This window comes from Protomyctophum parallelum (genome assembly GCF_964188405.1).
Source record: "Protomyctophum parallelum genome assembly, chromosome: 6".
In the NCBI taxonomy this organism is placed as follows: Eukaryota; Metazoa; Chordata; class Actinopteri; order Myctophiformes; family Myctophidae; genus Protomyctophum; species Protomyctophum parallelum.
The window spans coordinates 47,409,984-47,423,086 of record NC_139701.1 but is presented as its reverse complement, the minus strand read 5'-3'; the positions used below and the strand labels follow the sequence as shown (position 1 = coordinate 47,423,086).

Sequence of the window (13,103 nt, the reverse complement as noted above, 5' to 3'; positions counted from 1 at the left end):
ACAGTATACCTCATCCTTTACTGCCCTAAACAAACATTAAAAGTCCATAGACTTTGCCAGTCTATGACATAATTTTGGAAAGCCCACGCATTGGATGGGCAGCGCCTCGATTGATTAATATTAACAGTGTTGATAGTTTATCGTCGTCATCATCATTATAATCATCATCATCATCAAATCATCATCATAATCATCACCTGTAACTACGTTATTCCACAGTTACACTGACCTTTCCCGGTAACATCTAAGAGGCATGTTGGGCTGACCAGTCCAAATGAATGGAAACAGTGTTTCAGTGAAGGTGTGTGTGAGGGTGTGTATGTGTGTGTTGGTATCAGGATCAGAGAACGACAGCCTTCCTCTGTTCCAGTCAGCTGGACTCTGATCCTCTGAGGTTTCTGCTCAGTGGGAGATAGGTGACTAGAGAGGGTCCCGAGAATGCTACGTATCTACCTTCAGAAAGTTGTATTCCGCTGTCTTTCCCCCCTCCGTCTCCCTTCCTTAAGTAAGTAGGAAGGTAAGAATCTGCTAACACACCCAATTGCCATTCTGTATTGTCTCCAACCTCGACATCCCAGCTGTGAGTCCCTGAGCTAAAGCCCTCAGAACCCAGGACAAGTTCCTGGTAGACAAACCTCTCTGTGTTGCCAGGAAGCAGCCGTTCCTCTCCATATCTCACGCTGGTCAGATCATCAGACAGGGTGTATTCTGGTTGGGCCGTGTTGGGGTCCAGGATGACCGGAGTGTAGGAGACGATGTCCTTCATCTTGTTCCAGACTCTGTAGGTCAGGTTGCCCAGGTGTTTGGCCACGTCTATCAGTGGTCCCGCGACCGGCTGTGGGTCGGGCGGTGTGAGCTGGACTCTCTGCATCGTGGTCTTGTAGTTCTGCAGGAACGAGACGGGTTCTGCTTTCAGCTGCTCCTCTGTGGCTCTGATGTTGTTTGAAACGGTTGATATGTCTCTGTTCAGAGCCTCCATCTTCATCTTCATCCTCTGGCTCTTCTGCCGCTCTTCCTCCCTCAGTTCAGCGATCCTGGCCTCCTCTTCATCGTGTAGAAACTGATGCATCTTCTTAAACTGGTCCTTCATCTGCGTCTCTGTGTGTCGGGCCTGGACCTTGAGGTGTTCTGCTGTTAGGTCACAGTTTGTTTTCACTTTATTGAAGACCTCCAGCTTCTTCCGTAAAGGCTTCAGTGATTTCTGGACCTTCTCCTTGTGATCCAGAGCGGCTTCATCGATGGGACTGAAGCGGTGGTTGGCGTGTTTTTTAGAATCTCGACACACGACGCACACTGCCTCGTGACATCCCAGACAGAACAGTTTGAGTTTCTCAGCGTGCAGACCGCAGAGACCCTCGACCTCAGACCCCGTTGACGCTCTCTGCTGTCTCTCCTGTATGAAGGTCTCACACAGGTTCTTCAGAGCCAGGTTTAAGGGAATATCGATTGACTGTCTCTTCTTACAAACGGGACACTCCTTTATTTCCTTCTCTCGCCACCATTCCTGCAGGCAGTCTTTGCAGAAGCTGTGGCTACACGACAGGAGAACGGGATGTTTAAAGATGTCGTGACACACGGGACAGGAAAAGTCCTCTTCCGAGAAAGACACCTTGGAAGCCATTTTGTCTTTTGAGTGAAGCTATACGAACACTCAAGCCAGGAAATTAGCCGGTCCCTACAGTATATAAACAATGTTCCCTGGAGTCTAATTTCACTGTGAATCGTGGTTGTAGTTAAAGTCCAGTCAGATGTTTGTTAAAGTCGATTCAGCAGCAGGTTGTTCCAGTGGTCTGGGTCAGTATTCAGCAGGTTGTGGTTTGGGTCAGTATTCCCTCCTGTGAATGGAAAGAGAGTCTTTTCTCTCGCACTGGAAGTGTGTGTTTGATCTGAAGGTGAATCTTATCGTCTGAGATTAGTCTGACAAGAGAGGCGGAACCACACACACACACACACACACACACACACACACACACACACACACACACACACACACACACACACACACACAGTGTGTACAATTGGAATTTGCCCTTTCAAAGTGCTTTACAATGTGCACCGTCAATCATTAACCCTTGTTTTACAAGCAGTACAACAGAGACAGCATATACTGTACAAGTCACCTGCTTTATTTTATTTAAATTTTACATTTTGGACGCATGGGGGGGAAAGGCTACGGTAAATGATGCTGATCATTAATGCCATGTGTCAGTTATGTTTGGGGGTCAATGGCCTAATCTATCATTTATATGGGCCCTTGAAAGATCTATACAAGCTCACAGCGTGTCAGTGTTTTGAGCTTGTAGATCTGCTACTTTCAGCACACAACGGAGTATAAATCAAATTTCAATGCCAAATACGTTTTAGTCGACTAAAATCATATATATATATTTCTGTATCAGTGGTTCTCAATATTTCATGTCAAGAACCCCCACAATTAAATGTAATCCGATTATCGTAATGTAATCCCCCTCATCTGAAAATATGTAGTTCCATGCAGGGACCCCCCCCCCCCCCCCCAGAAGCAAAGATTTGAGTTAAAATGTTCACTCTGTAATAATATACATTCAAAGATATTTTCACGATTTTTCAAAAATAGCAGACCTACAAGCTTGTAGATCTGCTATTTTTCAATACCTGAAGTTTAACATAATGCTTAAAACACCAAAAGGGGTTCCCGCCCAGAATGTGTTAAACTTAATACTGTAAATGGGATGGTTGCATTTTATATCCGTGCTCTTCCATTCAGACATTTAGATCATCATGTCAAAGGTCATGTCTCACTATAGACAGTGTCTGACACACATTCTGACCTGAAGAAGATCCAATTTATCCCCTGAGTGAGCACACAGGCTCTATTAGCTCAATGGTAAAGAAATGTCAGCGCTTGGACAGTGCAGGACATGCAGGGTTCAAATCCAGGGTAGAAGAGGAAGAAAGAAACCTCAGGCAGAAATAGACTATAAAACATGTGTAATATTTAACGTACTGGCGTTGTGATCAACGTCATATAAAACATCATAACTTTTAATCTCTTAAACGAGGAACCAATATATATCATGTAACTGAACACCAACGTTGTGTGGTATATAGATGTTTATTTGATTTTAAAATAAGATAGATAGATTTATAGATCTTTCAGATCTATAACTTCAACAGAAATCAAAGGTAAATATGCATCAATACACAGTTTACACACTAAATAAAACAATAATTAATAAGATAATTGGTGATCCACAGAGTTGACAGTAAAAGTATCATAAATGTCTTTCTAGTTTTAATTCATAGTAAAAATCACACTCATGTGAAGTGAGGGGCAGTATTTATATCAGCCAGATGTCTTACAGTATACATCATCATTTACTGCCCTGAACAAACATTAAAAGTCCATAGACTTTGCCAGTCTATGACATAATTTTGGAAAGCCCACGCATTGGATGGGCAGCGCCTCGATTGATTAATATTAACAGTGTTGATAGTTTATCGTCGTCATCATCATTATAATCATTATCATTATAATCATCATCATCATCATCACTGTAACTACGCTATTCCACAGTTACACTGACCTTCCCCGGTAACATCCTAAGAGGCATGTTGGGCTGAAGAGTCAAAATTAATGGAAACAGTGTTTCAGTGAAGGTGTGTGTGAGGGTGTGTATGTGTGTGTTGGTATCAGGATCAGAGAACGACAGCCTTCCTCTGTTCCAGTCCAGCTGGAATCTGATCCTCTGAGGTTTCTGCTTCAGTGTGAGACCAGTGGCTGACCCTAGTGGTCTGGAGAATGCTACGTATGTACCTTCATAAAGTTGTATTCCGCTCCTTTGCCCCCCTCGGTTTCCCTTCCTTTGGTAAGAATCTGCTAACACACCCAGTTGCCAGAATGTATTGTCTCCAACCTCGACATCCCAGCTGTGAGTCCCTGAGCTAAAGCCCTCAGAACCCAGGACAAAGGCATGGTCGTTAAACCTCTCTGTGTTGTCAGGAAGCAGCCGTTCCTCTCCATATCTCACGCTGGTCAGATCATCAGACAGGGTGTAGTCTGGATGGGCGCTGTTGGGGTCCAGGATGACCGGAGTGTAGGAGACGATGTCCTTCATCTTGTTCCAGACTCTGTGGGTCAGGTTTCCCAGGTGTTTGACCACGTCTATCAGTGCTCCCGAGACCGGCTGTGGGTTCCGCACCCGCAGTGTGAGCTGGACTCTTTGCATCGTGGTCTTGTAGTTCTGCAGGAACGAGACGGGTTCTGCTTTCAGCTGCTCCTCTGTGGCTCTGATGTTGTTTGAAACGGTTGATATGTCTCTGTTCAGAGCCTCCATCTTCTCCTTCATCCTCTGACTCTTCTGCTGCTCTTCCTCCCTCAGTTCAGCGATCCTGGCCTGCTCTTCATCATGTAGAAACTGATGCATCTTCTTAAACTGGTCCTTCATCTGCGTCTCTGTGTGTCGGGCCTGGACCTTGAGGTGTTCTGCTGTTAGGTCACAGTTTGTTTTCACTTTATTGAAGACCTCCAGCTTCTTCCGTAAAGGCTTCAGTGAATTCTGGACCTTCTCCTTGTGATCCAGAGCGGCTTCATCGATGGGACTGAAGCGGTGGTTGGCGTGTTTTTTAGAATCTCGACACACGACGCACACTGCCTCGTGACATCCCAGACAGAACAGTTTGAGTTTCTCAGCGTGCAGACCGCAGAGACCCTCGACCTCAGACCCCGTTGACGCTCTCTGCTGTCTCTCCTGTACGAAGGTCTCACACAGGTTCTTCAGAGCCAGGTTTAAGGGAATATCGATTGACTGTCTCTTCTTATAAACGGGACACTCCTTTATTTCCTTCTCTCGCCACCATTCCTGCAGGCAGTCTTTGCAGAAGCTGTGGCTGCACGACAGGAGAACGGGATGTTTAAAGATGTCGTGACACACGGGACAGGAAAAATCCTCTTCCGAGAAAGACACCTTGGAAGCCATTTTGTCTTTTGAGTGAAGCTATACGAACACTCAAGCCAGGAAATCAGCCAGTCCCTACAGTATACAAACAATGTTCCCTGGAGTCTAATTTCACTGTGAATCGTGGTTGTAGTTAAAGTCCAGTCAGCTGTTGTTAAAGTCGATTCAGCAGCAGGTTGTTCCAGTGGTCTGGGTCAGTATTCAGCAGGTTGTTCCAGTGGTCTGGGTCAGTATTCAGCAGGTTGTTCCAGTGGTCTGGGTCAGTATTCAGCAGGTTGTTCCAGTGGTCTGGGTCAATATTCAGCAGGTTGTTCCAGTGGTCTGGGTCAGTATTCAGCAGGTTGTTCCAGTGGTCTGGGTCAGTATTCAGCAGGTTTTTCCAGTGGTCTGGGTCAGTATTCAGCAGGTTGTTCCAGTGGTCTGGGTCAGTATTCAGCAGGTTGTTCCAGTGGTCTGGGTCAGTATTCAGCAGGTTTTGGTCTGGGTCAGTATTCAGCAGGTTTTGGTCTGGGTCAGTATTGCCTCCTCTCTGTGAATGGAAAGACAGTCTTATGTCCGCTCGCACTGGAAGTGTGTGTTTGATCTGAAGGTGAATCTTATCGTCTGAGATTAGTCTGACAAGAGAGGCGGAACCACACACACACACACACACACACACCACACACACACACACACACACACACACACACACACACACACACACACACACACACACACACACACACACACACACTGTGTACAATTGGAATTTGCCCTTTCAAAGTGCTTTACAATGTGCACCGTCTATCATTAACCCTTGTTTTACAAGCAGTACAACAGAGACAGCATATACTGTACAAGTCACCTGCTTTATTTTATTTTTATTTTCCATTTGGATGCATGGGGGGAAAGGCTATGATAAATTATGCTGATCATTAATGCCATGTGTCAGTTATGTTTGGGGGTCAATGGCCTAATCTATCATTTATATGGGCCCTCGAAAGATCTATACAAGCTCACAGCGTGTCAGTGTTTTGAGCTTGTAGATCTGCTACTTTCAGCACACAACTGGTATGAATCAAATTTCAATGCCAAATACGTTTTAGTCGACTAAAATCATATATATATATATATATTTCTGTATCAGTGGTTCTCAATATTTCATGTCAAGAACCCCCACAATTAAATGTAATCGGATTATCGTAATGTAATCCCCCTCATCTGAAAATATGTAGTTCCATGCAGGGACCCCCCCCCCCCCCCCCCCCAGAAGCAAAGATTTGAGTTAAAATGTTCACTCTGTAATAATATACATTCAAAGATATTTTCACGATTTTTCAAAAATAGCAGACCTACAAGCTTGTAGATCTGCTATTTTTCAATACCTGAAGTTTAACATAATGCTTAAAACACCAAAAGGGGTTCCCGCCCAGAATGGGTTAAACGTAATACTGTAACATGTGCCAATGGGATGGTTGCATTTTATATCCGTGCTCTTCCATTCAGACATTTAGATCATCATGTCAAAGGTCACGTCTCACTATAGACACAGTGTCTGACACACATTCTGACCTGAAGAAGATCCAATGTATCCCCTGAGCGAGCAGACAGGCTCTATTAGCTCAATGGTAAAGAAATGTCAGCGCTTGGACAGTGCAGGACATGCAGGGTTCAAATCCAGGGTAGAAGAGGAAGAAAGAAACCTCAGGCAGAAATAGACTATAAAACATGTGTAATATTTAACGTACTGGCGTTGTGATCAACGTCATATAAAACATCATAACTTTTAATATCTTAAACGAGGAACCAATATATATCATGTAACTGAACACCAACGTTGTGTGGTATATAGATGTTTATTTGATTTTAAAATAAGATAGATAGATTTATAGATCTTTCAGATCTATAATTTCAACAGAAATCAAAGGTAAATATGCATCAATACACAGTTTACACACTAAATAATACAATAATTAATAAGAGAATTGGTGATTCTATATTTTATGATAAATAATGTACAACAGTAAAAGTATCAAATGTCATTCTAGTTTTAATTTATAGTAAAAATGAGGGACACAGTGAGGACAGTATTTATATCAGCCAGATGTCTTACAGTACATCATCCTTTACTGCCCTAAACAAACATTAAAAGTCCATAGACTTTGCCGGTCTATGACATAATTTTGGAAAGCCCATGCATTGGACGGGCTAGCGCCCCTCTGTAGCCATCAATTGATTAATATTACCGGTGTTGATAGTTTATCGTCGTCATCATCATTATAATCATCACCTGTAACTACGTTATTCCACAGTTACACTGACCTTTCCCGGTAACATCCTAAGAGGCATGTTGGGCTGACCAGTCCAAATGAATGGAAACAGTGTTTCAGTGAAGGTGTGTGTGAGGGTGTGTATGTGTGTGTTGGTATCAGGATCAGAGAACGACAGCCTTCCTCTGTTCCAGTCCAGCTGGACTCTGATCCTCTGAGGTTTCTGCTTCAGTGTGAGAACAGTGCCTAGAGAATCTAGTGTGTCCGAGAATGCTATGTATTTACCTTCAAGAAGTTGTATTCCGCTCCTTTGCCCCCCTCGGTTTCCCTTCCTTTGGTAAGAATCTGCTAACACACCCAGTTGCCAGAGTGTATTGTCTCCAACCTCGACATCCCAGCTGTGAGTCCCTGAGCTAAAGCCCTCAGAACCCAGGACCATGACATAGTGGTCAAACCTCTCTGTGTTGTCAGGAAGCAGCCGTCTCTCTCCACGTCTCACGCTGGTCAGATCATCAGACAGGGTGCATATTGGATGGGCGCTGTTGGGGTCCAGGATGACCGGAGTGTAGGAGACGATGTCCTTCATCTTGTTCCAGACTCTGTAGGTCAGGTTTCCCAGGTGTTTGACCACGTCTATCAGTGCTCCCGAGACCGGCTGTGGGTTCCGCACCCGCAGTGTGAGCTGGACTCTCTGCATCGTGGTCTTGTATTTCTGCAGGAACGAGACGGGTTCTGCTTTCAGCTGCTCCTCTGTGGCTCTGATGTTGTTTGAAACGGTTGATATGTCTCTGTTCAGAGCCTCCATCTTCTCCTTCATCCTCTGGCTCTTCTGCCGCTCTTCCTCCCTCAGTTCAGCGATCCTGGCCTCCTCTTCATCGTGTAGAAACTGATGCATCTTCTTAAACTGGTCCTTCATCTGCGTCTCTGTGTGTCGGGCCTGGACCTTGAGGTGTTCTGCTGTTAGGTCACAGTTTGTTTTCACTTTATTGAAGACCTCCAGCTTCTTCCGTAAAGGCTTCAGTGATTTCTGGACCTTCTCCTTGTGATCCAGAGCGGCTTCATCGATGGGACTGAAGCGGTGGTTGGCGTGTTTTTTAGAATCTCGACACACGACGCACACTGCCTCGTGACATCCCAGACAGAACAGTTTGAGTTTCTCAGCGTGCAGACCGCAGAGACCCTCGACCTCTGACCCCGTTGACGCTCTCTGCTGTCTCTCCTGTACGAAGGTCTCACACAGGTTCTTCAGAGCCAGGTTTAAGGGAATATCGATTGACTGTCTCTTCTTACAAACGGGACACTCCTTTATTTCCTTCTCTCGCCACCATTCCTGCAGGCAGTCTTTGCAGAAGCTGTGGCTGCACGACAGGAGAACGGGATGTTTAAAGATGTCGTGACACACGGGACAGGAAAAGTCCTCTTCCGAGAAAGACACCTTGGAAGCCATTTTGTCTTTTGAGTGAAGCTATACGAACACTCAAGCCAGGAAATTAGCCGGTCCCTACAGTATATAAACAATGTTCCCTGGAGTCTAATTTCACTGTGAATCGTGGTTGTAGTTAAAGTCCAGTCAGATATTTGTTAAAGTCGATTCAGCAGCAGGTTGTTCCAGTGGTCTGGGTCAGTATTCAGCAGGTTGTTCCAGTGGTCTGGGTCAGTATTCAGCAGGTTGTTCCAGTGGTCTGGGTCAGTATTCAGCAGGTTGTGGTTTGGGTCAGTATTCCCTCCTGTGAATGGAAAGAGAGTCTTTTCTCTCGCACTGGAAGTGTGTGTTTGATCTGAAGGTGAATCTTATCGTCTGAGATTAGTCTGACAAGAGAGGCGGAACCACACACGCGCGCGCACACACACACACACACACACACACACACACACACACACACACACACACACACACAGTGTGTACAATTGGAATATGCCCTTTCAAAGTGCGTTACAATGTGCACCGTCAATCATTAACCCTTGTTTTACAAGCTGGACAACAGAGACAGCATACACTATACAGTATACAGGTCACCTGCTTTATTTTATTTTTATTTTCCATTTGGATGCATGGGGGAAAGGCTATGATAAATTATGCTGATCATTAATGCCATGTGTCACTTATGTTTAATATAAGATAAATGATGCTGATCATTAATGCCATGTGTCACTTATGTTTAATATAAGATAAATGATGCTGATCATTAATGCCATGTGTCACTTATGTTTAATATAAGATAAATGATGCTGATCATTAATGCCATGTGTCACTTATGTTTGCAGAGGCCTAATCTATAATCTATATGGGCCCTTGAAAGATCTATACAAGCTCACAGCGTGTCAGTGTTTTGAGCTTGTAGATCTGCTACTTTCAGCACACAACTGGTATGAATCAAATTTCAATGCCAAATACGTTTAGTCGACTAAAATCATATATATATATATATATTTCTGTATTAGTGGTTCTAGAACCCCCACAATTAAATGTAATCCGCCCCCTCATCTGAAAATATGTAGTTCCATGCAGGGACCCCCCCCCCCCCCCCCAGAAGCAAAGATTTGAGTTAAAATGTTCACTCTGTAATAATATACATTCAAAGATATTTTCACGATTTTTCAGAAATAGCAGACCTACAAGCTCGTAGCTTGTAGGTCTGCTATTTTTCAATAGCTAAAGTAGGCCTAGAACATAATGCTTTAAAACACCAAAAGGGGTTCCCGCCCAGAATGGGATAATTCATTGAATACTGTAGTTCTTTATGTAAATCCAGATGAACCCCATGGTTCAGCGTAGTCTCTACTGTAAGTGCACATTGTTGGCAGATATTTTATTTAACGTACGTGACCTGACAGGCACACTTTGTTGAGAAGCATTTCGTCATAATTATTCCTTTTATTCCTGCAGGGCGAGTCTGTCCCTCGTTGCCACGTACTGTAATTATCATAATTGTTTGCATTTTTTCGACGAGGGCAAAAGTCAAACAAAAGATTAAAGATGCATTATTTACAAAAAAAATAGCTTTGTTTTAACCCACCAGGACCCGAGGCGGACTCTACAAATTCCTTCTAGCAGTAGTAGCTAGTACACACTAAACCCAAGCGTTTAGGTTGTAAACTGTTTTAAACACATTTGTAACACTTTTTAAACGTGTAACAGTGTTTAAATTATAAACAGAAGAACATGTTTAATCGCCTGTAACACTTTTTAAACACATAAACGTGTTTAGTTTTTACAATCAAAGTCAGTCATATAGGCGTTTAGAATTTGAACACTAGGTGTTCTCGTGAGGTGTTTGAGTGAACTCGTGTTCTACTGTATTTTATGACCATTAATAAACATTTGGCATTTTATTATTACACACATGGTGTTTAGGTTTAAACGCGTTGCATGTTCCAGGGGACCCACGGAAATGCAAAATAGCAGATGTACAAAGTTGCAGCGCGACACAAAGTGACGTGCTGTGAACTTGTATATTTGGCTATTTTTGAATAGCCAATGCTAAAAGAATCTAAAATAACACAAACTGCCACTGCAGGCTTCCAAAGAAAAGGGGCATGAAACAAAGAGAATAGGCTACCATCAATTATCTGTTTTATTGAGGTTTGCATTAAATAGAAGATTTGAATCCATGACTGTTAAAGTGGGTTATTTTGTCTTTTTATACATCCGTGGTTTCAACTAAGGTCGCTGCCATTGCACCAGATATACATTGTGAGATGGGGAGCTGTGTATATGCACACACAGGGCTGGACTGGGACAACAACATTTTCGCAGAATTTATTTGGCCCAAGCAGAACAACCAGCGCTGATACTCGGGTCGAGGCCCATATTACAAATACTTGAAATACATGCCCACATTTACAGTACAACATAAATGATACACGACCAACAGATAACTATCATTTACAGATGTTGTCTCCATCCCCCCCCCCCCCCATCCCTCTCTGTCAATACCCCTCACCCATTCTATGCTCAATGACAAATAAAGCAATCAATCAACATTTGGCCCAGACCGACCCACCAGAGGGCCAACCCACCACCATGGCATATGCCTGGTACAGTATCCGTCCTGTGGCCAGTCCACCCCTAATGCACACGCTTCTATTACTGTATAGGTTTCACTGTTCATATTTAAACACCTGTTTGACACAGCTGGAGCTGTGTCACTATAGCCTTGGTTTGGTAAACCCCTCGTCCCATTTGAAAGAATGAAGAATGACAAATCTGGCGAGGGGGAGGGGTTTACCCAGCCTATACTGTGCCACTTGTGTCCACAGTAGGTTTAGAATATGTTTCATTTTTGTGTGTTTCTTAATTAAATGGATAGTTCACCCCCCCATCAATAATTTGATGACCAGCAGTGGTGATGTATTCCCATGCTTTTTGTTCTTGCCTAATGTAAGTCGCTCTGGATTAAGATGCCTAAATTGTAAATTGTTCCCTATGGAGACACGGAATGAGTCTGCTCAAATTATTGGTTTAGGAATACAACTAAAAAAACAATAAATATATATCCATTAATTCAAGTTTCCATGGCCTGACAGTGTGTCGCGTGTTCGAGTCCCGTTCATGATGACCTTTGCTGCATGTCTCTCCCTCTCTCTCTCCCTCTTTCCTGTCTGTCTTCACTTGTATCTATTGATAAAGGCAGAAAAGCCTAAATCAGGGGCGGCGTTGGTTCAGCGGTAGAGTGGCCGGATGGCAACCGCAAGGTTCCCGGTTCGATCCCTGTGGGCTCCCCCAGAGTTGGTGTCGAAGTGTCCTTGAGCAAGACTCTGAACCCCTAATTGCTCCTGATGTGCAGGTTGGTGCCTTGCATGGTTTCCGCCGCCATCGGTGTATGAATGTGTGTGTGTGAATGGGTGAATGTAATGCACAATCTATGTAAAGGTGTGTGAATGTGTGTGTGAATGGGTGAATGTAATGCACAATCTATGTAAAGGTGTGTGAATGGGTGAATGTAATGCACAATCTATGTAAAGGTGTGTGGATCTGTGTGTGAATGGGTGAATGTAATGCACAATCTACAGTATGTAAAGGTGTGTGAATGTAATGCACAGTCTATGTAAAAGCGCCTTGGATAAAGGTGCTATATAAATGCACCATTTACCATTTAACAAATCTTCCAAAAAAATAATAATGTCTGCTATCTGTGAAGCACACTGTGAAGAAATGCAGAATAACTCCCATTTATTTCACCATCATAACACGTCAACACCGTCTACCAGCCATAACACATTACGTTGTTTGTAACACTCTGCTTTATTTGTATGTATTTTGTGCTGACGGAGCAACCTTATTGACAGCGTCTGTTACCACTTAGTGGAGTCTAGTGTGACGATAGGAATGTTCACGCCCAATCGGGGAGCAGTAAACCATTCATAGTGGAATGAACATTACACCACTTTTTTATTTATTTATATATATATATATTTTTTATCCCACGATTTTGTAACCCATTTTTCACCCCTGTGTCAATCATCTAATGTGATCCTGGGCTCTACACACCCTCCACCAACCTAGTCCCCATATATGGGGGACAAGGGGAGAGCAACGGACTTGAACTCATGCTTCCTTCATGCCTGAGTGTCCAAGTTGCTCCTTTACACCTGACAGGGGGGAGTTTCCCTGGTTGGACGTAGCGCGTGGAAGGAACACGTTATTCCAACCAGTTCCTTTCCCCTCCATCAGGCGCCCCGGCTGGCCAGGGGGAGGCAGTTTAGAGACCAGGATCACTGCATGTTTTTGTGAGGGTACCTATACCCTATAGGGGACACGGGGAGAACATGTGAGGGTACCTACCCTATAGGGGACACGGGGAGAACATGTGAGGGTACCTACCCTATAGGGGACACGGGGAGAACATGTGAGGGTACCTACCCCTACATGCACTATTTAAACAATAAGGAATGTCTAGAAAAGTGAAGACAAGAA

The 13,103-nt window shown here is 43.8% G+C and overlaps 2 protein-coding genes and 1 pseudogene across 3 annotated transcripts; all 3 read right to left on the bottom strand.

The window, feature by feature from the left end:
• Positions 1-219: 219 nt before the first annotated feature.
• Positions 220-1,621, bottom strand: LOC310860038 (E3 ubiquitin-protein ligase TRIM35-like; annotated as a pseudogene). Its single transcript has one exon. The product of its transcript is annotated as an E3 ubiquitin-protein ligase TRIM35-like (transcript).
• Positions 1,622-3,545: 1,924 nt separating this feature from the next.
• Positions 3,546-4,958, bottom strand: LOC310860037 (E3 ubiquitin-protein ligase TRIM35-like; the record flags this gene model as incomplete). Its single annotated transcript, XM_083766799.1, has 1 exon — positions 3,546-4,958. The coding sequence occupies one exon, from the start codon at positions 4,956-4,958 to the stop codon at positions 3,546-3,548; it is 1,413 nt and encodes a 470-aa protein (XP_083622925.1).
• Positions 4,959-7,217: 2,259 nt separating this feature from the next.
• LOC310860036 (E3 ubiquitin-protein ligase TRIM35-like) lies at positions 7,218-8,633 on the bottom strand (the record flags this gene model as incomplete). Its single annotated transcript, XM_083766798.1, has 1 exon — positions 7,218-8,633. The coding sequence occupies one exon, from the start codon at positions 8,631-8,633 to the stop codon at positions 7,218-7,220; it is 1,416 nt and encodes a 471-aa protein (XP_083622924.1).
• Positions 8,634-13,103: the final 4,470 nt, after the last annotated feature.